The sequence below is a fragment of the Salmo salar genome, chromosome ssa03, assembly GCF_905237065.1.
Source record: "Salmo salar chromosome ssa03, Ssal_v3.1, whole genome shotgun sequence".
Taxonomy (NCBI): Eukaryota; Metazoa; Chordata; class Actinopteri; order Salmoniformes; family Salmonidae; genus Salmo; species Salmo salar.
The window spans coordinates 9,905,872-9,932,270 of record NC_059444.1 but is presented as its reverse complement, the minus strand read 5'-3'; the positions used below and the strand labels follow the sequence as shown (position 1 = coordinate 9,932,270).

The 26,399-nt window shown below is 43.2% G+C and overlaps 1 protein-coding gene across 1 annotated transcript; it reads right to left on the bottom strand.

Moving 5' to 3' along the window:
- gk5 (glycerol kinase 5) lies at positions 1 to 26,136 on the bottom strand. The gene is made up of 16 exons (XM_014189232.2): positions 25,359 to 26,136; positions 25,088 to 25,181; positions 23,121 to 23,196; positions 22,701 to 22,794; positions 22,271 to 22,402; positions 21,386 to 21,461; positions 19,978 to 20,039; positions 19,749 to 19,822; positions 17,107 to 17,167; positions 10,451 to 10,577; positions 6,044 to 6,148; positions 5,705 to 5,799; positions 4,343 to 4,446; positions 3,050 to 3,109; positions 1,494 to 1,627; positions 1 to 339 (listed from the first exon to the last, which is right to left on the bottom strand). The coding sequence occupies exons 1-16, from the start codon at positions 25,482 to 25,484 to the stop codon at positions 167 to 169; spliced, it is 1,593 nt and encodes a 530-aa protein (XP_014044707.1). The 5' UTR covers positions 25,485 to 26,136; the 3' UTR covers positions 1 to 166.
- Between the last annotated feature and the right edge of the window lie 263 nt (positions 26,137 to 26,399).

Sequence of the window (26,399 nt, the reverse complement as noted above, 5' to 3'; positions counted from 1 at the left end):
TAACAAAAAAAAACTTTATTTGCACATCTGTCCAACCACCGGACAGAGAGAATGAGATACTATTGAGAGGTCAGACATCAGAGGCAGGCACAGGGCTTTGGTTAGTAGCACCAGAGGTCCCGTCTGTGCGCCCACCGAACTGTGGGTGGGTGCTGTCCTACGAGCCTCAGGGATTGCCATACCAGTTCATGGAGCGTTTCAGCGCCTGTTCCCAGCTCTGCAGAATGGGTGTGTACTCGCCCTCCGTGCCCCCATCACCCATTCTGTACAAATTCCGGGGTAGGAAGACTCGGTCAGTGCGCTGTAGTTTCTTCAGCTCCTCCTGACTCTTCCAGAAGCCTAGAGAGAGAGGCAGCGCGAGAGAGAGAGAGAGAGAGAGAGAGAGAGAGAGAGAGAGAGAGAGAGAGAGAGAGAGAGAGAGAGACAGCGCGAGAGAGAGAGAGAGAGAGAGAGAGAGACAGCGAGAGAGAGAGAGAGAGAGAGGCAGCGCGAGAGAGAGAGAGAGAGAGAGAGAGAGAGAGAGAGGCAGCGAGAGAGAGAGAGAGAGGCAGCGAGAGAGAGAGAGGCAGCGAGAGAGAGAGAGAGAGAGGCAGCGCGAGAGAGAGAGAGAGAGAGAGAGGCAGCGAGAGAGAGAGAGAGAGAGAGGCAGCGAGAGAGAGAGAGAGAGAGGCAGCGAGAGAGAGAGAGAGAGAGAGCAGCGCGAGAGAGAGAGAGAGAGAGAGAGAGAGAGAGAGGCAGCGAGAGAGAGAGAGAGCAGCGAGAGAGAGAGAGAGACAGCGAGAGAGAGAGAGAGAGACAGCAGAGAGAGAGAGAGAGAGCGAGAGAGAGAGAGAGAGAGACAGCGAGAGAGAGAGAGAGAGACAGCGAGAGAGACAGACAGCGAGAGAGAGACAGCACGAGAGAGAGACAGCACGAGAGAGAGAGAGGCAGCGCGAGAGAGGCAGCGCGAGAGAGGCAGCGCGAGAGAGGCAGCGCGAGAGAGGCAGCGCGAGAGAGACAGCGAGAGAGAGAGAGAGAGAGAGAGAGAGAGAGAGAGAGAGACAACAGGGGGAGACTAAGTTTCTATTGCAGTGATTCCAAACCTCTCCTCTAGACTCCAGCCGTTCAATGTATTTGATCTACTCGAGAACAAACAACATTTACACTGTCTGTCTGTAAAAACGACTGCCCAAGCAAACATATACCTTATTCTGCAAGCCTCGGTCTACCTAGTCCTACCTTTATACGCATCAGGACTTAATACCATTCTGGAAGATCTACCTGCACTGCAGGTTCTATAGAATAGAGTACATAGAAGATATCACTATTCACCAATACAGGTATCAGATATTCCTTCATCCCTCTAATGGTTAAGGTAAGGATGTGTATGGACGTTTGTATATGTGGCGTGTATGTGTGTATCATATCCAATGTCCTTGTATCCTTGTGTGTGTGTGTGTTCATGTCGAGTGTGTGTGTGTGTGTGTGTGTGTGTGTGTGTGTGTGTGTCGTACCAACTCCCAGTCCTGCAACGAAGGCTGCCCCCAGGCAGGACATTTCGTGTTGGATTGGCCGAGCGACCTTCCTGCCAAACAGGTCCGCCGTCAGCTGCATGACAAAGTCATTGGTACAAATGCCACCGTCCGCCCTGCATACACAAACAAATAATAATCAGACACACACCTCAGAATATATAAATACCTTTGCACACACACACCAAACATTGAGGATTCATGATTGATTGAGATATATATATATATATATATATACACACATACACACACACACACAAAGGTATGTGGACACCCCTTCAAATTAGTATTTCAGCCACACCTGTTGCTGACAGGTGTATAAAGTCGAGCACATAGCCATGCAATCTCCATAGACAAACATTGGCAGTAGAATGGCCTTACTGAAGAGCTCAGTGACGTTCAACATGGCACCGTCATAGGATGCCACCTTTCCAACAAGTCACTTCATCAAATGTCTGCCCAGCTAGAGCTGCCCAGGTCAACTGTAAGTACTGTTATTGTGAAGTGAATACGTCTAGGAGCAACAACGGTTCAGCCGCGAAGTGGTAGGCCAAACAAGCTCACAGAACGGGACCGCAGAGCGCTGAAGTGCGTAGCACGTAAAAATTGTCTGTTCTCGGTTGCAACACTCACTATCGAGTTCCAAACTGCCTCTGGAAGCAACGTCAGCGCAAGAATTGTTCGTCGGGAGGTTCATAAAATGGGTTTCCATGGCCGAGCAGCCAAACACAAGCCTAAGATCACCATGCGCAATACCAATGCTATCTGCCCCAATGTATAGTGCCAACAGTAAGGTTTGGTGGAGGAGGAATAAATGGGGTTGTTTTTCCTGGTTTGGGCTAGGCCTCTTAGTTCCAGTGAAGGGAAATCTTAACACTACAGCATACAATGACATTCTAAACGTTTCTGTGCTTCCAACTTTGTGGCAACAGTTTGGGGAAGGCCCTTTCCTGAGGTTTGTGTTTGGTTTTAGCCAGACATAAGGGGACCCATCTCGTTCAAAAAGTGGACAAAAGTTAGCTAAAAAAGCACCTGGAAGCACCATGTCTTGCTGGGTCATGCAGCAAGACATGATCCAAAGCACACAATAAAGTCTACGCGAAAATGGCTAAAAAGCAACACATTTGAAGTTTTGGAACGGCCTAGTCAAAGTCCAGACCTAATCCCAATTGAGATGTTGTGGCAGGACTTGAAACGAGCAGTTCATGCTTGAAAACCCACAAATGTTTCTGAGCTAAAGCAGTTCTGCATGGAAGAGTGGGCCAAAATTCCTCCACAGCAACGTGAGAGACTGATCAACAACTACAGGAAGCATTTGGTTGGAGTCATTACTGCTAAAGGTGGCTCAACCAGTTATTGATTGAAAGGGGGTAAATACTTTTTCACGGCTTTTTCACGGCACTGTAGAGAGATCAGTAAAATCAGTAACAATCAACGATCAATACCACAATACATCAACACCACTATACATCAACACCATCTAAAGAATGGTTTGAGATGATCTGAAATGTTTGGGGAATAATCCACTGTAGACCTACCTGATCTTCCTGATGGGAATGTGTGTTTCTCTAAGCATCGTCTCATAGAGCTGCTTGTTCCTACGAAATGGCACACACACACACACACACACACACACACACACACACACACACACACACACACACACACACCAGAGTGTATACTATCTTCAAATATACACGGTGGACAGTTTGTTATTAGGTACATCACCCAGCTCACGAAAATGGATCAATCCTACAAAAATGAGAGTCACGTGGCCTGCTATATAAAGCAGGCAGACAGGCATCCAGTTACTGTTTGATTGAACGTTAGAATGGGTAAAACGAGTGACCTACTTTCGAGAGTGGTATGATCGTCGTTGCCAGACATTGAGACTTGTCCCGAAGCCACTCCTGCGTTAACTTGGCTGTGTGGTTGGGTCATTGTCTTGTTGGAAGGTGAACCGTCGCCTTTTGGCAAACTCCAAGTGGGCTGTCATGTGTCTTTTACTGAGGAGTGGCTTCCATCTGGCCACTCTACCATAAAGGCCTGATTGGTGGAGTGTTGCAGAGATGGTTGTCCTTCTGAAAGTTTCTCCCATCTCCACAGAGGAACTCTGGAGCTCTGTCAGAGTGACCATCGGGTTCTTGGTCACCTCCCTGACCGAGGCCCTTCTCCCCCAATTACTCAGTTTGGCCGGACGGCCAGTTCTAGGAAGAGTCTTGGTGGTTCCAAAACTTCTTCCATTTAAGAATGGAGGCCACTGTGTTCTTGGGGATCTTCAATGCTGCAGACATTTTTTGGTACCCTTCCCCAGATCTGGAGCTCTACGGACAATTCCTTTGACCTCATGGCTTGGTTTTTGCTCTGACATGCACTGTGAACTGTGGGACTTTATATAGACAGGTGTGTGCCTTTCCAAATCATGTCCAATCAATTGAATTTACCAGGGTCTGAATAATTATTTAAATAAAAGGTATTTATGTTTTTTATTTGTAATACATTTGCCAAAATTTCCCAAAAACGTTTTTTTTTTGTTTTGTCCGTTTTGAGGTATTGTGTAGATTGCTGACGAAAATGTTGAACTTAATACATTTTTAGAACAAGGCTGTAACTTAACAAAACGTGGAAAAGGTGAAGGGGTCTGAATACTTTCGGAAGGCACTGAACCTTCAGATAGATTACTTATTACTAGTTTGGTCTTCAAAACACCATTTTGTCCCTTGTGCACGCATTCATTTCACAATTAATTCATTCTTTTTTATCGATAAATTCAGAATTGATATTAATAACTTGACCAACATCGGCACAAACTCTCAAGCAAACACACTGACCTAAATGCAACAGACTCCAGAATGGCTCGGACCAGGTGACTCTTGGTTGTGGATGGTTTTAGGCCCATGAAAGAGGCGCATGCTTTGGGATCGTTTAAAGGAGCCTGGTGAACAACACACAAACACGTTAAACATACATAGTGAGGACACAACACTAACACACCATAGCTAGGGCCCTATAAAATCTACGATGTGGAGAACGCGGACAGAATCACGGAATCTAGACATTCAAATGGATTTCAACAATATTCAACTAAATGTATCAAATTTATTTTCAAAATGAATTAACTTGCCCAAGTTAGTCATGAGACATCAACAAAATGCAACAGTGATTTGTATTGTCCTGCAACGACACAGCAATGTGTGTGTGGGTGGGGTACACGCGTATGTCTAAACTTTGTGTAGCCGATAGCGATGATGCTAATGATAACCTTCTGCTAGCAGAGATAGAAAGGCTTTCCTAAAAACCTCCTCAGTTAAATGTGAACTACAACGTAGTCTATATGCCTACCTGGCAGAACGAGATAAGTATTATTTGCATCAATCCAGCGGCCATTTGTTTTGCAAACTCTGCAATCACATGAGCGCTACAGAAACACAGCTAGCCAAACAACGGTTTCTGGCTGCTGCACACTTCCATTAAAGGGTAACTACACCGAAAAATCTAAATGTATTGTATTTTTACATAGACCTGAAAAGTGGTCTCCTGATATGGTTTAAGCATTGTTGTGGACATAGAAAAACAACAAAATTGGATGTTCTATTAAAAAAGTGTGATTTTAAAAGGCAAAACCAGAAAAAACGGAAACCTGTAAATACATGACTGAGAAAAGGGAATTTGGGAAAACACTAAACGGAATCAGGCAAAACATTGTACTGATTTTATAGAGCCCTACATATACACACACACACATATATATATATATATAAATAAGTAACAAAACCCAAGAGCATATATAAACACCATTTCACACACATAAACAAAGGCATATACACAAAATTATTCCAGCAAGTTTTGGGAGCGTAAACTCACATGAAATGAAACAAGAGACAAACTTACAAAAGCTGGTTGCACAAAGGTAGGCAGAGAAGGAAAAGACAACGTTATGACAACACTGTTGTGACAACACTGTTGACACATTAATGATGACACTACTACCAAGGTCACCCAGAAACGCCCACAAAACCACAAACTCATAGTCTGATGGCACACCCAACTGTCATTAACACGCTCACTGTGAAACCAATACACAGTATACGTGTGTGTGTGCGCGCGCGTCTGTGCAAGCGAACACACACACACACACACACACACACACACACACACTTCAATCATTCCTGTGCGCATACACACACACTCACCTGCAGGCCACTAAACGAGGGAACGAAGCACACACCGTCCGAGTTGGCCACACTGCTGGCCATGGCATCTGTCTCCCGTACATCTGAGAACAGCTCTGGAACAACACAACTGATGTCACTTCCTCTGACATCACTAAACTATGGGATAAATATGAACTTATATGCACGTTGTTTTTCATGCCCTTTTTCTATCAAATATCAATATATGAATCAATATCAATCAATATCAATATATGAATTACACATGGTTGGTGTCTTTCCCCTTACTTGTGAGAATATCCTAATTACAGAGCTCCTGGATTGTTGCCAAATAGGCATCATGCCAGTGGTCAGACTCACCCAGCTCCTGTGCCCACTTAATGGCTGTGCCAGTGTCTGCTGCATTGCCCTCTGCTAGATACACCACCTCTGGGCCGATCTTCCACCCCACAACAGGGTAGAGACCTGTACAAACAACAGATTTCCATGACAATCTGGGACAATGTCTGAACTGCATACTTTTTTGTAAAAGTGTCTTATTCATTGATATTGCTGTTTACTGAGCTAGAGGGAATATACCCTCCAAAAAATATTTGTGAAAAGAACAACAAAATGAAAAGACTGGGAATCTGAGTGGTATGTACTACAAAAGCAAGTTCGATCTTCTCTGGGTTTCTAAAGCTAACTAGCTTCAGTTAGCTTCACATTCCTTCTCAGGCTTCATCTGTACTACGATGGTGGATAATGCTCGTCCGCCTGTCGCCAGCTCTAGCAGGCTTGGTAACTGCGCGTGCATGTTACACGCGTCTAGTCGAACCCCGAACTCTTCATTGAGACAATGCTGAAACATCAATCCATGGAGGAGTCAGTGCTATATTTTTCATTTGTGCCAAAAATCTTAATGAAAGAGAAGTTATATTGAAAATTCAGCAGGCTGTGGTGTGAAAAAGGCTTTTAGAAGGGCCGTCTTTATTTAAGTTATTGTTAAATGCCGTCTTTGGTGTGGTTATGAATGCACAACCACCTTTGATCCCACTGCTATTGATAAAATAAGCTAATTGTATGGTCATACAAACGTTTTAGTACGGTGCATGAAGTTTCAAATGCATTCTGTCATTACTAAATGTGTACTGTGATAGGTGTTTTAACATGACTATTTAAAAAAAAAAAACACCTAACAAAAACATTGGATTCATAAAATATTTAATCAGTCGTCTTCCTCAAATGAATAAACTTGGTGAGATTTCATTGGTCCTCAACTCTTTAAACGACACTTCATTCTGGATAAATGGAGTTAGCCCTGAGTTAGCCTGCCCCGAAGGAGGTTCGTTCTGAAGGATTCGCTGCCATAGAAATGTACCTGTCTAAAAGGTGAGACACTTTCGTGGTACCAGTAATCCCGAGTTGAACTCATGAGTTGACCAAAGTTACCTCGTTAACTCCTCAAACCTGATTCATAGAATAGGCTCAGGGGTTAAAGCAACAACAACAAAAATCCCACATCAAACTTTAGTCGATCTCAGATCGACTGTCCGGGGCCAAATTAACCTCCACTTTAATGTGAGAAAATCATGACCATCATGCTTTTAGGTAAAGAGGATCATTTTGAACATGTATTTGACCAATTCCAGTCCCCTTGTTTAGGGGGGACCAGGGTCCTCCCCTGGATAATTCTCCCAAGGAGCTCAGAAATGGTCCCAATAACATATTGGTAAAAATTATTAACATATTGGATATAGCCTATGCATGGTCTATATTATCAGATGTGCTTTTAGCAATACGCATTATCACCTGTTGCCCAAGGATGAAGAATAGTGGCTATAAAATGTACATAGACTGAAGCATGGGGCTTTTGTCCATTTGCATTTACCCCACTGGACACAACATCCTAATTGTTATTATTATTAATAATAATAATTCTTATTTTATTATAAATATATAAGTAATGATAAATTATTATTCAATTGAAAAATTCACACAAGAAAAGTTTATATTATAAATTATACAATGGGTGGGTCTAATCCTGAATGCTGATTGGTTAAAAGCGCATTCCAGCCAGTGTCTATTCCACAAGTTACCACCGGCTAAATCTATGATGTTAAAATGCCTATTTACTTTATTCCATCTGACTGCACAATCCACTGTCATCAGCCCAGCCAGGCAATTTATGAACTTGATCTGCACTATAAAAAGCATCTAGACATTAAATCACATTTCTTTTAAACTAACATTTAGTTTCAACAGCAGAGATTAGTATAAACCTTTCTGTCTGTCTCTTCAACATTTTAAACATTGTTTCAATATTTAAATTTGATCTCCAGCTGTCCCATAGTAATGAAAGTGTCGGGGTCGGGAGTCGGGACAAGACAGACTGGCAGGAAGCCAGTCGAAATCATGAATAAGCTGGCATTATTTTTATGGATATATACACAAAAGAAATGTCAATTGAAAAAAGGTCAAATGAATTGCAGCTAGTTCGCAGCCTTTCCAGCTTCAGTTTGAAGTGATCGTGTTAGCTGTGTTATTGGCTAGCTCCTCTGAACAACAATGTCCTGACAAGTGAGCACATTTTCTATGCTAGGCAAAATCATCACTAGAACACAGCTTTAAAAAAATGCAAATGCGGCTACTTCGCTGCTATTCTGGCTTTTTGACGTGACTAAGTTAGCCGTAGCTAGCTAGCAAGCAAGAGATAAGAACGTTGCCAGACCGTTCTAAATGTTCCATTGCCATACTAACGACTGGGTCGCGTCCATAGATACAGAACAAAAAGACTGAACAACTGGGTCGCGTCCAGGCCGGCTGGCAACCGAACCGATAGAACGATCGACCAGCCGGCCTGGGTAGCAACCCTAGATTTGTGTCAGGACTATATCTTGTGGAAGAATGAAATAGTATGAATAAATTCATCAAAATAAAGTTTTGAATGAAAATATGTAAAATCATTATTTTAACATCTTGCTAACCCGTTGTATAAAAGTGATAATGCCCTCAAAGCCTGTGTTTGGAGAATATAGTGGTACGGTTTGCCGGCCCTCGATTTTGTCTCGGGCCTAACAACACCCGTGCCAATATATCCTCCAAACACCGGCTTCGAGGGCATTATCACTTAAGTTATTGCCCCTTTAAATTGGAACTGACTGAATTTTAGCAACATAAAATCTTATTAAAATCTGTTTATATACACCACCAGGAAGAATATTACACTACTTTTGTACATTTTCTGACAAGCAAGAACTTAGATATGGTCATTTTCACATTTTCAGAAATTCTTAGAATGTTTAGGAATTACTTAAACTAAGACATTTGTGAAAATTCTATAGCAATATAGAGTGAGAAAGTGGCCGTGCGTTTGGACAATTAATAGACACTAGTGTAAATAAAACCGAATCAAAACATCCGTCTCATCCGGGACCGGAGTCAACACAGACCAATGTGCCATAGTCAATCAGAGGTACAGTAGGCCTATATGCAAAAAAGCCATTTGCCACAAGGGTCTGCCATTATTCACTTTGAACTGGATTGTGGGTATTTACAGGCAGGTGCAACAGCGCGACTTTAGATAATTTGAACGCATTCCGCAAAAGCCACAAAATACACTTACAGTGCCTTCGGAAAGTATTCCCTTGACTTTTCCCACATTTTCTTATGTTACCGTCTACTTCTAAAAATGATTACATTATTTTTGCTTTATTCTCATCAATCTACACACAATACCCCATAATGACAAAGCAAAAACAGGTTTATATAAGTATTCAGACCTTTTACTCAGTACTTTGTTGAAGCACCTTTGGCAGTGATTACAGCATCGACTCTTCTTGGGTATGACGCTACAAGCTTGGCACACCTTTACTTGGGGAGTTTCTCCCATTATTCCCTGCAGATCCTCTCAAGCTCTGTGAGGTTGGATGCCCCCCTCAGATTATTTTGTATTGCAGATCTACACTGATCTCTCCAGAATCCAATGTGATGGAGAACTTTAACCCTTTCATAGGGCTCTGGACTGAGTTTATATCTGTGAATAACCCTGCTTACAGTTTAGAATCTGGTGTGTTAGAGCAGGGATGGAACAAAAGCCAGTAGCTCATAAGGAGGATTTTTACCAGACCCGACTTAGCCCTTGTGTCCATGAATGAGTGAGTGTGTAGGCCTGATTGCATATTGACTTTGAGGGCCAATTTCCTAGTCATAGATGAAGTATAACGCTCGGCTAAAAAGCTATTTCAGTGGAGATTTCCCCATTGAGCATACTTCTCATACTGAGGGTGATGATACGTGAGACCATGTTCATCTCTGGGGCAGGATGTAGCCTCTAGCTAGCTATGTGGGACTATGTCCATATCTGAGTCATGATGAAGCCAAAGATTTGAATAACTAAGCCAAGATAGACCACAGCCTGTCATTTCCAATGGCAGCAAATCAATCCTAGTGGGCAGAACAAGCAAGGGAGTGGGCAGAGCCAAGCATGAGCTAGCGAGAGCCTATTGGCACGTTCCAGCATGTATTTCCATTAGGGAACGCCTACTCTGTGAAGCGCGCGTGTACACTAACTCAATTCGCCCTTGCACTTTGGCAAAGGGTAAAGTCTACAAAACTTAGTCCACTCTGTTTGTAACAGATTCTAGTTTTGGAAACAGAAAACTGTATTGAGATCAAATGTTTCATTGATTAAAAAATGTGCAGAACGTCAGCCACATTTCTACATCCGGTGAAATATCTGTCTCGTAGTTCTGTGATCTGTGATGAAGCCTATAGTTAGCTACGTACCGGCCACAGACGTGTGTGGCTTGCTCCCAGTGTTGATGTTCATGAAGGTGCCCGTTCCCATGGTGATCTTCACATCCCCGATGTCGAAGCAGCACTCACCAAACATGGCCGCCTGCTGGTCTGCCATCTACAGGGTGAGAGGTAACAGATTTATGACCCCAAATCCTAACCTTAACCATTAGGGGGATACATCCTACTCCAACCAATCAATATGTAGGTCTTTATCTACACATGTTATAACTCAAATCAATATGTACAGTACCAGTCAAAAAAGTTTGGACCCACCTACTCATTCAAGGGTTTTTCTTTATTTTTACTATTTTCTACATTGTAGAATAATAGTGAAGACATCAAAAAACTATGAAATAACACATATGGAATCATGTAGTAACCAAAAAAATTGTTAAACAAATCAAAATATATTTTATATTTCAGATTCTTCAAAGTAACCACCATTTGCCTTGATTCGCTCCTGAGTGGCGCAGCGGTCTAAGGCACTGCATCTCAGTGCTAGAGGCGTCACTACAGACCCTGTTTTGATCCCGGGCTGTATCACAACCAGCCGTGAAAAAAGTGTTGTGGTCAGATGAGACCAAAATGGAGCTCTTTGGCATCAACTCAACTCGCCATGTTTGGAGGAGGAGGAATGCTGCCTATGACCCCAAGAACAACATCCCCACCGTCAAACATGGAGGTGGAAACATTATGCTTTGGGGGTGTTTTTCTGCTAAGGGGACAGGACAACTTCACCGCATCAAAGGGACGATGGACGGGGCCATGTACAGTCAAATCTTGGGTGAGAACCTCCTTCCCTCAGCCAGGGCATTGAAAATGGGTCGTGGATGGGTATTCCAGCATGACAATGACCCAAAACACATGGCCAAGGCGACAAAGGAGTGGCTCAAGAAGAAGCACATTAAGGTCCTGGAGTGGCCTAGCCAGTCTCCAGACCTTAATCCCATAGAAAATCTGTGGAGGGAGCTGAAGGTTCGAGTTGCCAAACGTCAGCCTCGAAACCTTAATGACTTGGAGAAGATCTGCAAAGAGGAGTGGGACAAAATCCCTCCTGAGATGTGTGTAAACCTGGTGGCCAACTACAAGAAACATCTGACCTCTGATTGCCAACAAGGGTTTTGCCACCAAGTACTAAGTCATGGTTTGCAGAGGGGTCAAATACTTATTTCCGTCATTAGAATGCAAATCAATTTATAACATTTTTCACATGCGTTTTTCAGGATTTTTTGTTGTTGTTATTCTGTCTCTCACTGTTCAAATAAACCTACCATTAAAATTATAGACTGATCATTTCTTTGTCAGTGGGCAAACATACAAAATCAGCAGGGGATCAAATACTTTACCTCACTGTATTACATTTACATTTTAGTCATTTAGCAGACGCTCTTATCCAGAGCGACTTACAGTAGTGAATGCATACATTTCATACATTTTTTTTCCCCCCGTACTGGTACTGTATACATTTTATGACCCCAATGAGTTTCCCTTCTTTCCCCTGTGGAATGTCCATGGTCCTCTCTTTGTTTAGCTATCCATCCTCTGGGCCTGACCCTGCTCTCTGATCCTAGGCAATGTCCTCTTATCTGATTAGGTCAACCTTTCTAAATTAGCATCCACACAGTTTCATGGCCTAAACTCCATTAATACTCACAGTAATCATTCACTAAACAGGATACAAACAAACTAGTTTAACTTGAAACATGTTACATTTGAACTAAATCCAGCAGTATCCTCTGCAGCAGAGGTAACTCTGGGTCTTCCTTTCCCGTGGCGATCCTCATGAGAGCCAGTTTCATAGCGCTTGGTTTTGCGACTGCACTTGAAGAAACTTTCAAAAGTTCTTGAAAATGTTTCAAAATTGACTGCCCTTCATGTCTTAAAGTAAAGATGGACTGTCATTTCTCTTTGCTTATTTGAGCTGTTCTTGCCATAATATGGACTTGGTCTTTTACCAAATAGGGCTATCTTCTGTATACCACCCCTACCTTGTCACAACACAACTAATTTGCTCAAACGCATTAAGAAGGAAATAAATTCCACAAATTAACAAGGCACACCTGTTCATTTAAATGCATTCCAGGTGACTACCTCATGAAGCTGGTTGAGAGAATGCCAAGAGTTTGCAAAGCTGTCATCAAGGCAAAGCGTGGCTAATTTGAAGAATCTCAAACATAAAATATAAACCCTTTTTCTGGTTACTACATGATTCCATGTGTTATTTCATAGTTTTGATGTCTTCACTATTATTCTGCAATGTTGAAAATAGTAAAAAAATTAAAAGAAAAAAATAAAGAAAAACCCTGGAATGAGTAGGTGTGTACAAACTTTTGACTGGTACTGTTGGTCTTTATCTAGACATGTTATAACTCAATCAATGTGTAGGCCTTTACCCCAAATAAATGACGGGATTTACATCATCCAATAAACTACTAACTGAGATTTTTGGGTGATCTGTCGAACAGTGAACTGTCGAACAGTGATCTACGCAGAAAATGTAAGTGTTCATTGAAAAACCTACTTTGGTCAACTAAAACAGAGAAGATATTTGCAGTGTGTATTTAACAGTGAAACGTTTACCTTGAGTCCATAAACCAAGGTCCAAATGGCCAGTTACATTGAAACAAACACACAACTGCTTTCAAAATATTCCCTTCGATCTACATTCATGCTCAGTATCAGTCGTTATCACATGTATTTTTTATTTAACTAAGCAAGTCAGTTAAGAACAAATTCATATTTACAATGACGGCCTAGGAACAGTGGGTTAACTGCCTTGTTCAGGGGCAGAATGACAGATTTTTACCTTGTCAGCTCGGGGATTCGATCTAGCAACATTTTGTTTACTGGCCCAACGCTGTAACCACTAGGCTACCAATATATGGATGTAGTTACATGTCTTGCTTTTTTTGTTGTTGGTGGGGGACATTGGTGGAGTCATTTTCAGATGAAGAGGGCAAAGAGCTTTGAACAACTGCTTCTTTACCGTGTCAAACAACGTTTTTTTAAATTTATTTAACCAGGCATGTCAGTTAAGAACAAATTGTTATTTACAATGACGGCCTACACCGGCCAAACCTGGACAACGCTGGGTCAATTGTGCGCCGCCCTCTGAGATTCCCAATCACGGCTGGTTGTGATACAGCCTGGATTCAAACCAGGGTGTCTGTAGTGATGCCTCTAGCACTGATATGCCTTAGACTGCTGCACCACCCAGGAGCCCTATATATATATATATATAAAACCTGTGTGAAATCTTTGCTAATTTATCACAAAATAAGACTGAAATATCACATTTACATAAGTATTCAGACCCTTTACTCAATACTTTGTTGAAGCACCTTTGGCAGCGATTACAGCCTCGAGTCTTCTTGGGTATGACGCTACAAGCTTTGTACACCTGTATTTGGTGGAGTTTCTCTAATTCTTTTCGCTGAAGATCCTTTCATGCGTTGTCAGGTTGGATGTGGAGCGTTGCTACACTGCTACATTCAGGTCTCTCCAGAGATGTTCGATCGGGTTCAAGTCCTGGCTCTGGCTGGGTCACTCAAGGACATTCAGAGACTTGTCCCGAAGCCACTCCTGTGTTGTTTTGGCCCTGTGCTTAAGGTCGTTGTCCTGTTGGTAGGTGAACCGTCGCCCCAGTCTATAGTCCTGAGCGCTCTGGAGCAGGTTTTCATCAAGGATCTCTCTGTACTTTGCTCCAGTCATCTTTCCCTCAATCCTGACTAGTCTCCCAGTCCCTGCCGCTGAAAAACATCCCACAGCATGATGCTGCCCCCCCCATACTTCACCGTAGGGATGGTGCCAGGTTTCCTCCAGACGTGATGCTTTGTATTCAGGCCAAATAGTTCAATCTTGGTTTCATCAGACCAGAGAATCTTGTTTCTCATAGTCGGAGAGTCCTTTAGGTGCCTTTTGGCAAACTCCAGGCGGGCTGTCATGTGTCTTTTACAGAGAAGTGGCTTCTGTCTGGCCACTCTACCATAAAGGCCTGATTGGTGGAGTGCTGCAGAGATGGTTGTCCTTCTGGAAGGTTCTGTCAGAGTGACCATCAGGTTCTTGATCACCTCCCTGTCAAGGCCCTTCTCCCCCCGATTGCTCAGTTTGGCCGGGCGGCCAACTCTAGGAAGAGTCTTGGTGGTTCTAACCTTCTTCCAATTAAGAATGATGGAGGCCACTGTGTTCTTGGGGACCTTCAATGCTGCAGACATTTTTGGTACCCTTCCCCAGATCTGTGCCTCGACACAATCCTGTCTCTGAGCTCTACGGACAATTCCTTTGACATCATGGCTTGGTTTTTGCTCTGACATGCACTGTCAACTGTGGGACCTTACATAGACAAGTGTGTGCCTTTCCAAATCATGTCCAATCAATTGAATTTACCACAGGTGGACTCCAATCAAGTTGTAGAAAACATCTCAAGAATGATCAAAGGAAACAGGATGCACCTGAGCTCAATTTAAAGTCTCATAGCAAAGGGTCAGAATACTTATGTAAATAAGGGATTTCTGTTTTTAGCTTTAAATATATTTGCAAAAAAATTCTAAAAACCTGTTTCCGCTTTGTCATTATGAGGTATTGTGATGTCATTATGAGGTATTGTGTGGAGATTGATGAGGAAAAAATGTAATTGAATACATTTTAGAAGAAGGCGGTAACGTAACAAAATGTGGAAAAAGTGAAGGGGTCTGAATACTTTCTAAATGCACTATATTACCTGTGTGTGTATACATACATACATACATACATACATACATACATACATGCATGCATACATACTGCACAAAAAAATAAAGGGAACACTTAAACAACACAATGTAACTCCAAGTCAATCACACTTCCGTGAAATCAAACTGTCCACTTAGGAAGCAACACTGATTGACAATAAATTTCACATGCTGTTGTGCAAATGGAATAGACAACAGGTGGAAATTATAGGCAATTAGCAAGACACCCCCAATAAAGGAGTGGTTCTGCAGGTGGTGACCACAGACCACTTCTCAGTTCCTATGCTTCCTGGCTGATGTTTTGGTCACTTTTGAATGCTGGCGGTGCTTTCACTCTAGTGGTAGCATGAGACGGAGTCTACAACCCACACAAGTGGCTCAGGTAGTGCAGCTCATCCAGGATGGCACATCAATGCGAGCTGTGGCAAGAAGGTTTGCTGTGTCTGTCAGCGTAGTGTCCAGAGCATGGAGGCGCTACCAAGAGACAGGCCAGTACATCAGGAGACGTGGAGGAGGCCGTAGGAGGGCAACAACCCATCAGCAGGACCGCTACCTCCGCCTTTGTGCAAGGAGGAGCAGGAGGAGCACTGCCAGAGCCTTGCAAAATGACCTGCAGCAGGCCACAAATGTGTCTGCTCAAACGGTCAGAAACAGACTCCATGAGGGTGGTATGAGGGCCCGACGTCCACAGGTGGGGGTTGTGCTTACAGCCCAACACCATGCAGGACGTTTGGCATTTGCCAGAGAACACCAAGATTGGCAAATTCGCCACTGGCGCCCTGTGCTCTTCACAGATGAAAGCAGGTTCACACTGAGCACACGTGACAGACGTGACAGAGTCTGGAGACGCCGTGGAGAACGTTCTGCTGCCTGCAACATCCTCCAGCATGACCGGTTTGGCGGTGGGTCAGTCATGGTGTGGGGTGGCATTTCTTTGGGGGGCCACACAACCCTCCATGTGCTCGCCAGAGGTAGCCTGACTGCCATTAGGTACCGAGATGAGATCCTCAGACCCCTTGTGAGACCATATACTGGTGTGGTTGGCCCTGGGTTCCTCCTATTGCAAGACAATGCTAGACCTCATGTGGCTGGAGTGTGTCAGCAGTTCCTGCAAGAGGAAGGCATTGATGCTATGGACTGGCTCGCCCATTCCCCAGACCTGAATCCAATTGAGCACATCTGGGACAACATGTCTCGCTCCATCCACCAATGCCACGTTGCACCACAGACTGTCCAGGAGTTGGCGGATGCTTTAGTACAGGTCTGGGAGGAGATCCCTCAGGAGACCATCCGCCACCTCATCAGGAGCATGCCCAGGCATTGTAGGGAGGTCATACAGGCACGTGGAGGCCACACACACTACTGAGCCTCATTTTGACTTGTTTTAAGGACATTACATCAAAGTTGGATCAGCCTGTAGTGTGGTTTTCCACTTTAATTTTGAGTGTGACTCCAAATCCAGACCTCCATGGGTTGATAAACTGGATTTCCATTGATTATTTGTGTGTGATTTTGTTGTCAGCACATTCAACTATGTAAAGAAAAAAGTATTTAATAAGATTATTTCATTCATTCAGATCTAGGATGTGTTATTTTAGTGTTCCCTTTATTTTTTTGAGCAGTGTATAAATTACCTGTGTGTATATATATTACCTGTGTGTATATATATTACCTGTGTGTATATATCCCCTGTGTGTTTCTAGAAACATGTAATAAATAACTGATGCTAAGAATTAATGAGGTAAGTGGATATTTTGAAAGGTCATACTCCCACAAAGACAGCAGAATAACCTGAAGACACACTGACCTAGCATGGCTGGTGACGCAGACAAAACAAAGATACCGTAAAGCCATAAAGATAACAGACTCATTCCAGGATGTGGAGATAGTGATGCAAAGATGAGAGATACTCACAACAGACATAATAGGGATCGATACCCCAAAGATGGAGGGATCTGTCAAGCCAAAGCGGTGACTGGTGAAGCAGAAGGGGGAAGAGGAGATCATGTATGAATGAATAGGTATTATATATATGACAATAATAAATCAACATCTAATATGGCTTTATCGCTGTATCTAGATATCGCCTACTTAAACTGACTGGCCTAGTTAAATCAATTAAAAAGATATCAAGGAGAAGAGAACAAATAGACCATGCGTGATAGTAGTGGAGGCTGCTGAGTTCTGTCCTGTTGTATCTTACTTCACAGAACCAAGCATAGCTACGTTACAGCAGGATACAGAGGCTGCTGAGTTCTGTCCTGTTGTATCTTACTTCACTGAACCAAGCATAGCTACGTTACAGCAGGATACAGAGGCTGCTGAGTTCTGTCCTGTTGTATCTTACTTCACTGAACCAAGCATCGCTACGTTACAGCAGGATACAGAGGCTGCTGAGTTCTGTCCTGTTGTATCTTACTTCACTGAACCAAGCATCGCTACGTTACAGCAGGATACAGAGGCTGCTGAGTTCTGTCCTGTTGTATCTTACTTCACTGAACCAAGCATAGCTACGTTACAGCAGGATACAGAGGCTGCTGAGTTCTGTCCTGTTGTATCTTACTTCACTGAACCAAGCATCGCTACGTTACAGCAGGATACAGAGGCTGCTGAGTTCTGTCCTGTTGTATCTTACTTCACTGAACCAAGCATAGCTACGTTACAGCAGGATACAGAGGCTGCTGAGTTCTGTCCTGTTGTATCTTACTTCACTGAACCAAGCATAGCTACGTTACAGCAGGATACAGAGGCTGCTGAGTTCTGTCCTGTTGTATCTTACTTCACTGAACCAAGCATAGCTACGTTACAGCAGGATACAGAGGCTGCTGAGTTCTGTCCTGTTGTATCTTACTTCACTGAACCAAGCATAGCTACGTTACAGCAGGATACAGAGGCTGCTGAGTTCTGTCCTGTTGTATCTTACTTCACTGAACCAAGCATAGCTACGTTACAGCAGGATACAGAGGCTGCTGAGTTCTGTCCTGTTGTATCTTACTTCACTGAACCAAGCATAGCTACGTTACAGCAGGATACAGAGGCTGCTGAGTTCTGTCCTGTTGTATCTTACTTCACTGAACCAAGCATCGCTACGTTACAGCAGGATACAGAGGCTGCTGAGTTCTGTCCTGTTGTATCTTACTTCACTGAACCAAGCATAGCTACGTTACAGCAGGATACAGAGGCTGCTGAGTTCTGTCCTGTTGTATCTTACTTCACTGAACCAAGCATAGCTACGTTACAGCAGGATACAGAGGCTGCTGAGTTCTGTCCTGTTGTATCTTACTTCACTGAACCAAGCATCGCTACGTTACAGCAGGATACAGAGGCTGCTGAGTTCTGTCCTGTTGTATCTTACTTCACTGAACCAAGCATAGCTACGTTACAGCAGGATACAGAGGCTGCTGAGTTCTGTCCTGTTGTATCTTACTTCACTGAACCAAGCATCGCTACGTTACAGCAGGATACAGAGGCTGCTGAGTTCTGTCCTGTTGTATCTTACTTCACTGAACCAAGCATAGCTACGTTACAGCAGGATACAGAGGCTGCTGAGTTCTGTCCTGTTGTATCTTACTTCACTGAACCAAGCATAGCTACGTTACAGCAGGATACAGAGGCTGCTGAGTTCTGTCCTGTTGTATCTTACTTCACTGAACCAAGCATCGCTACGTTACAGCAGGATACAGAGGCTGCTGAGTTCTGTCCTGTTGTATCTTACTTCACTGAACCAAGCATCGCTACGTTACAGCAGGATACAGAGGCTGCTGAGTTCTGTCCTGTTGTATCTTACTTCACTGAACCAAGCATAGCTACGTTACAGCAGGATACAGAGGCTGCTGAGTTCTGTCCTGTTGTATCTTACTTCACTGAACCAAGCATCGCTACGTTACAGCAGGATACAGAGGCTGCTGAGTTCTGTCCTGTTGTATCTTACTTCACTGAACCAAGCATAGCTACGTTACAGCAGGATACAGAGGCTGCTGAGTTCTGTCCTGTTGTATCTTACTTCACTGAACCAAGCATAGTCAGTGGAATAGTATCAAACACATGGAAACCACATATTTGATGTGTTTGATACCATTCCACTGACTATTACTGCAGCCATTATTATGAGCCGTCCTCCCCTCAGCAGCCTCCACTGGTGTGATGGAAACGTCTGATATGGCTTGCAGAGAAGATGGCTAAGATGCAACAGGACGGAACTCAGCAGCCTCTATATCCTGCTGTAACGTAGCTATGGTGATCAGCATTTTAGTGTCTGTTTTTCACATAAATTTGCTTTGCATTATAAAAACTAAAGACCATTTAAGTTAAAACAGAAAATATACAGTATACATTGTACAGGAGGGGACTATACAAGTGATTAAAAACACATTACAGTTTAGTAAATTATCTTCTAATCTCTACATTATACAGGCCTTCTTTTTGGATTTCTAACGGCCATTTAAGTGGCCTGTTCTCCTCTGATCTCTCACTGACTGCAATCTTGACAGAGAACCAACCTTATTCATTTAAAAGGGGAGACATGTGAGTCATGTGACCAGTATCATGTGACTCACCCAGTGTTCAGTACTTTGGGGAGGATGGAGAGAGGCAGCGAGACGAGACAGCAGAGGAATTCACTCCAGCACAACTGTAGGCAACGCACGCACAAAGACACAATTCTTCTCTATGAATTTTTGGGGGGAATTGCAATTTCAGTTTACTTCCTGGATTAACTGAATTTAAATGCAATTGACCCCAACCCTGATACAAAGTTATTACACATGTGAACAAGGAAAAACCGACCTGGTACGAATCAAACATCCCAGTGGCACTGGCATTAGAGTAGTCTGTGGCATGGACCAATCCTGGACTCGGTTAGAGAAGAGAGACAGATTTTATTTGTTTATTTAAAACAGGGACCATGTATAACAGACACTGAACCAGATTCTAACTAAAACAGCTCATTTTCAGCTGCAACTTGTCCAAGAACATTAATCATTAACTCATATTGCCTGCTTATTGTGATTTCAGAGGACACAGTACTGCAGTAGGACTGAGAAAAAGAAGACCTGCGTGTGTGTGTGTGTGTGTGTGTGTGTGTGTGTGTAGATCCAAAACCTTGTGACAATTCATAATTAACATGGAAACACACACACGCTTAAAAAGGAACATCTCACCTATTTTCAATGTTATATTGTCTTGGTGCATCTCTGCGTGACCTTTCATTTTTATTTGAGTTATTGGTGTTCAAGCAGGCAGAAATCCGACCGGTATGACGTAGCACCGTGGTAAAGTCTCTCTCACTACACTGGAAGTTCATAGGAATACGACTTTTAAAATCGCAAAAACATCTATCATACATGTCAGATTTCAATACTGGCCAATGGCATAATGCGGGAGGATGTTGTCTCTCGAACGAGTCATTGATCATATTTTTGCAATATTCCTACCTCGAGAAATGTGTAATTAAACAGAGGGTCCACTACTCGAGAAATGTGTAATTTTAACAGAGGGTCCACCACATTTATCCTATTTGTCTGCCTCTTCAGTCCAGGCTGCATTGTACATGTCAGACTCCACTGTGAGGCACATGGATCTGCAGGTTGAACATGGTGAGATTTTACACTCCTAAATTGATAGTACATTTTATTTAGGTTATTTTACAGCCAATTAGCTTCTTCACGTGCTGATGTTGACTTTGGCATTATTGTGTGTAGTTATATTTGCCAACAAGCTACTTAGCTAGCCAGCCAGCGCATAGAGAGCATTGGATTGTGGGTTTTGTTGCTACCAACCTTATTATAATGACAAAATGAAACATTTGTTCACAAAAAATATTGTTCTCGCATACTAGTGTTATTTAACACCGTAAATTATAGGAATGAGTGGTTTGGTGGATTTTCCCTTTAACACATCAGTATTTTGGGAAGCTTGAAGATACGGATTTGAACAGTTATAGAAAAAGGTGTATAGCTGGAGAGTTGGACTTCTGTTTCTGTTGGTTGAACATTAGATTTTTTTAAAAATTCAAATAAAGAATATACTTGAATTTCTCTGGCGTGTGTGCCATCCTTATCATAAACAAAGCTTAAAGATACACACACAATCAATTAGCTGAGAGATATACATGAATACTACTCGCACGTACAGGCTTGGGCAGTCACGTACTGTACGCGAACACACACGGGAATGGGGAAATCATTCAACCTACCTTTTGTGAGCTTATAAAGCAACCAGGTGTCTATTGTCCCAAAGCAGCAGTTTCCCTCTGCTACTGCTTGACCTAACTGTGAGGGGTGAGGACATAGAGGAGAGGAAATATCACCGGCTGTGTCCCCCTTGTGTTCTCTTGCTCCCAATCACTTCCTAAAAGATCACATGCAAGGCTACTAAAAGAACTGGAGACCAGTGACTTTGTTCAGTAAAGACTATAATATTTCTGTATTATGATCTTATTGAAAAAGCCCAGCGTGCCTTTGGGTCATTAGTGTTTGAAGTGTTGCCAGGTAGGCTTTCACCACATCTGCCATCAGTAGCCTATATAGTTTGATTTAGTTCAACAACAATTCTATGTAGGGCGATTCTAGGAAAAGTTTATCTCTGTCTACTATTGGCCGGTGTGCCAGTGATATTATTATAGCAGTACGTCCAATCAGAGTCCATGAAGGCCAGTCCTCATATGACATGTGTCCTGAGTCAGGGAGAACTGGGGTAGAAGTCATGTCACACAGTAGGCTGAGGAGTCAAGTTATAATACCAAAGGCCATTCATAGAGGCTCATTATTGTGTGATTCAGACATACCGTTGATAGAAACAGCAGAGGCCTTTCTGACCACAGAACGTCCTTTCTGACCACAGAACGTCCTTTCTGACCACAGAACGTCCTTTCTGACCACAGAACGTGCACACAAACCTCCCTCTCTCTCTCTCCCCAACCCCCACATTCTCCTTCTCTGTCTCACACACACTAACACCCATTTGAACAGGTGCCAAGCTCTCACACATCACACCTAACTCCAACATACACACACCCTCCCCCGCCACACCCCTCCAAACACTTGAACTCCCTCTCTGCCACACACACACACACACACACCTGTTTCCAGTGTTGAAGGGCCCAGGCCAGGCGGAAGGTGACGTGTTGGGTGGAGAAGACTATGAGGCTGGCCGCCTGAAAGCGCTTATTTTTGGACAGGAAGTGCAGCACCATCATAACGCCGTGGATCGCCTGCCATTGTCACGGACACAACACAGCCACAGTTATCATTACTATTTTGTTGAGTTTAGTTTTATATTTTGTATTAACAATAAGCTAAAAGCCAAATTGCATATACAAAAGTACAATCCAAATCAATGTTTTGATGTGATTTGCTTTGCTAGTAATAGCATTCTGTTTGGGATAGCAAAATGCAAGGCAAGTTATCATCATCATTACAAATAATAATCGGAGCCCAAAGATGGAGGCCCCTATTCTGTATTATCACAAGGTCTGCTGAACTATGACCTCTCTGTGACCTCAGACTAACCTTCATGGTGCAGGAGTTGTTCCAGGACCTCACCAGCTCCACTGCCCTCAAGTCCTGCCAGCTGATGAAGTTGTGAAAGGGAACTCCTGTTTTCCTGTGTGTGTGTGTGTGTGTGAGAGAGAGAGATGTGAGGTGGGATATCATCACAGATACAAACATACTGTACTGTTGGTCTGTCCTGGGGATCAACAAGGGCCTGTATGAGTGCAGGCTTTTGTTCTAGCTAAGCAGTAACACGCTTGATTCTACTAAATCAACTAACCATAGTCTAATCGTGTTATTACTCCGCTGAAACAAAAGCCTGTGACCACACCGGCCCTCACAGGGTGACACTGCCCACCCCTGCTGTGTGTATTAACATCCAGGGTAGTTTGTACTCCCTAGACTGTACACTGTGGTTTTAGCCTATGTAAAATGTACCTGTCCCACGTGGTGAAGGTGCCTCTCTGAGTGGAGATGCCCAGGGTCTCCATCTGACACATCTGTAAACCTGAGTCTAAACCCAGGGAGAGACAGAGAACATACCCATCATTCATCAACGCTATCAGCAAGTGAACATTTGTGTGTTTGTGGCAGAAGTGATGCCCTACTAAAAACAGCTTGCCATCAAAACTACATTAGCATCAGACCTCCTAAAGTGTGGCTTTCCTTTTCTTAAAAAATATGGCAGAAGAAGGGAGAGAGAGAGAGTTCCCAGACCAAACTCCACCCCTGGGCTACCCATGGACCACCCCTGGCCCAGCAACCTGAGCAGAAGCCAGCAGACCCTGCAGCTGTACCCCAGGACCAGAATGCGCTACCACAGATAGAACAATGAGCCAGATATTTCACCGGCTGTATAAATGTGAAGCATCCGGTTGGCGTTTCCATTCCCTACCAAGAGATGCTGATGAGAGGAAGCGAACTGGCCAATGCAATCTGGATGAAGATGAAGCGAGATGGAATTTGGGTCGACATTCTGCTAATTTTCTCATCAATGAAACATTCGATCTCCATACAGTTTTCTGTTTCCAAATCTACAATCTGTAACAAACAGAGTGGACTGCGTTTTGTAGACTTCACCCTTTTGCCAAAGTGTCAAAAAAATAGTTTTGTTTAGAAGGAGTGCATGGGAGAATTGAGTTGTTGCACACAAGCACTTCAGAGTCTGCGTTCCTGAACGTAAATATGCAAATAAATGCTAGAACACTCCAATAGAATCTCACTAGCTCAGACTTGGCTCTGCCCACCTCCTTGCTTGTTCTGCTCACTATCATTAATTTGCTTCCATTGGAAACAGCCGGTGATCTATCTTGGGTTAGTTATAAAAAATCTTTGACGCAACCCTGCCTTAGCCCAATCCCCACAGACCCTGCAGCTTTACTTCAGGACCAGAATGTGCTACCCTGCCTTAGCCCAACCTCCACAGAAACATAACACCCCAAGGGTTTGGAAGCCAGGGTCAGCCACAGTGCGGTGCCCCTGGAGCAGTTTTAAGGGGCCTAGCTCAAGGGTACAACAAGGGTACAGCATCTTGGATCTCTAGAACACCACAAGATTGGTTTCTGTTGGACATGATGAACTGATTCATGTTACATCCAAACCAGTGACCCTGTCTATAGATCTACCAATCTGGTTCCTGTTATAGCCAAACCAGTGACCCTGTCTATAGATCTACCAATCTGGTTCCTGTCACATCCAAACCAGTGACCCTGTCTATAGATCTACCAATCTGGTTCCTGTTACATCCAAACCAGTGACCCTGTCTATAGATCTACCAATCTGGTTCCTTGTCAACACCAAAAGGTTATAGAACCAAGAGTTATATTAGGACCAGGCCGGGCTATACATAAGATTAGGAATATCGTCCCCATCAGGAGTGCTTGACTTCAGGAACACACAGAAATGTAGTTCTGAAACCTAAATATAAACAGTAAGTGACAGCACCTATTCCAGTCCACTTCATGCACAGCCCATCAGGCAGTATGTATGAGAGACAGACATAGTGTGTGAAATGGTCAGTATTGAAGATCAAGTGTTCATAAAAGGGTAAATCATTTATCACAAAATTGTACAATATAGATCCACGTTTCTTCCTCACTCTTATACCTAACTCACACTCTGGGGCCTACCCAAACCATACTGGCCTTTCTGACACGCTTCCAGCAACTATGGTGGATGCTTAACCTGGCCAGCCCAGTACAGCTCGACTTGGCCCGGCCTAGTATTCACTTATTAGTTAATGACAATGATTGACTAGAGAGATCTCCAACACCTCAGTCTCTGATTCACCTATAAGGCAAGGATGAAAACCTGCGCAAACCCTAGAGGACTGGAACTATATCAGAAGAGGGCTAAATATGCCATGGTGGGCCTATCCATATGGAGAGGTGGAAAATGGTACAAACCTTGAACAGCACCATTCACCACCTTAACGAATCCTCTCCACAGCTCTTCCGGGTCCAACTCGACCAAGCCCGGTTCAGGATACAACAGATTCACCTATAAACATATCATACCAGTCAAATTGACAATGTGGAGATTATGCGTGCCAGAAACAAACATTACCAGAGTCCATATTCATTAAATCATTATAATTCATATTATTTAGCATGCCTAATTCGAAAGAAACTTAATTTCAATTTCTCATAGCTCTATTGAATCTAGCCTATCAAATACCTTGGTGATGCATGATCCTCGAATCTGGGCTTCCTTGTCGTAAACGTGACATCTAATCGATGTTGTCCCCACGTCCACAGAGAGAACGTAACTTTCTCTTTTTAATCCGTTCCTCCGAGTCTCCATAGTAACACGAGTTTGTCTTCAGCAACAGTTTGACCGGTTCCTCCTTCGGACCTTTGCCTCACATATCGTGAAAGCGATTGTCACAACCGTCTCCTCGCCCTATAGGCAGTAACACAGGGGTGGGCTGGAGAAGGCACCTGTCCCAAGTTGAATCCTTTCGACAATATAGAAATGTGAAAAACTGAAAGCATTTTTTAGTCCTTCTGCTCGTGGAGAAAGGTCACTTTTTTTATCGCGTGATTCATTGTTCAAATTCCAGTTATTCCGGTGACCATCCAATCCACGGAATATTGCGAAATACAGCATGCATCACAATTTCACAACAATTTAAAAGACACCCACCCAATTCAACCTGCCAAGGTTTTGGCGAAATGACATCTTAATTAGTTCACAGTACTTTCATAATTGCATAATGGTGTAGGCCTAATAAAACAATGTTGTGGGTGTGTGCGTTTCTCAAACTCAGTAGCGCAGTTTTCAAACCAAGAGGCGCAACATCACGTTAATTCCGGAAACAAGTCGAGAAGCAGATTCGAGACCAGACCGGGGGAGGGACAAGTCAATATGTGCGTTCGAGCGGAACACTTTTGTCAAATCGGTGACCATCGTTGTTCACATACCTTTCAAAGTGTGTTGCATTATAAAAAAATCTTCCGATTTGCGCCTACATGTCTGTTTCAGTATGATATATTGGATAAAGTAATAAAGACAGACACCAATGTCTAGTTCAATAGCCTTGTTCATGCATTGTACAAATCCCTACACGCGGAGTCCGGGGAACAGTCCGGCTAGTCGATTACCTATCAACTAGACTCCGTAACATCATCCTTTTCAATAGAAAGTGCAAACATAACAGCATAACATTAAATTCTTAACAATCAAGTCATAACAATTAAGAACGCATGACATTTTCTT

What these genes read in the sequence shown, in the direction of transcription:
- gk5 (XM_014189232.2), bottom strand. Translation starts at nt 25,484, where the DNA reads ATGGAGACTCGGAGGAACGGATTAAAAAGAGAAAGTTACGTTCTCTCT. An exon ending in CGATCCCTATTATGTCTGTT is followed by an intron (nt 10,578 to 17,106) that starts GTGAGTATCTCT and finishes CTCACCCTGTAG; the next exon opens with ATGGCAGACCAGCAGGCGGC. An exon ending in CGTTGCAGGACTGGGAGTTG is followed by an intron (nt 340 to 1,493) that starts GTACGACACACA and finishes CTCTCTCTCTAG; the next exon opens with GCTTCTGGAAGAGTCAGGAG.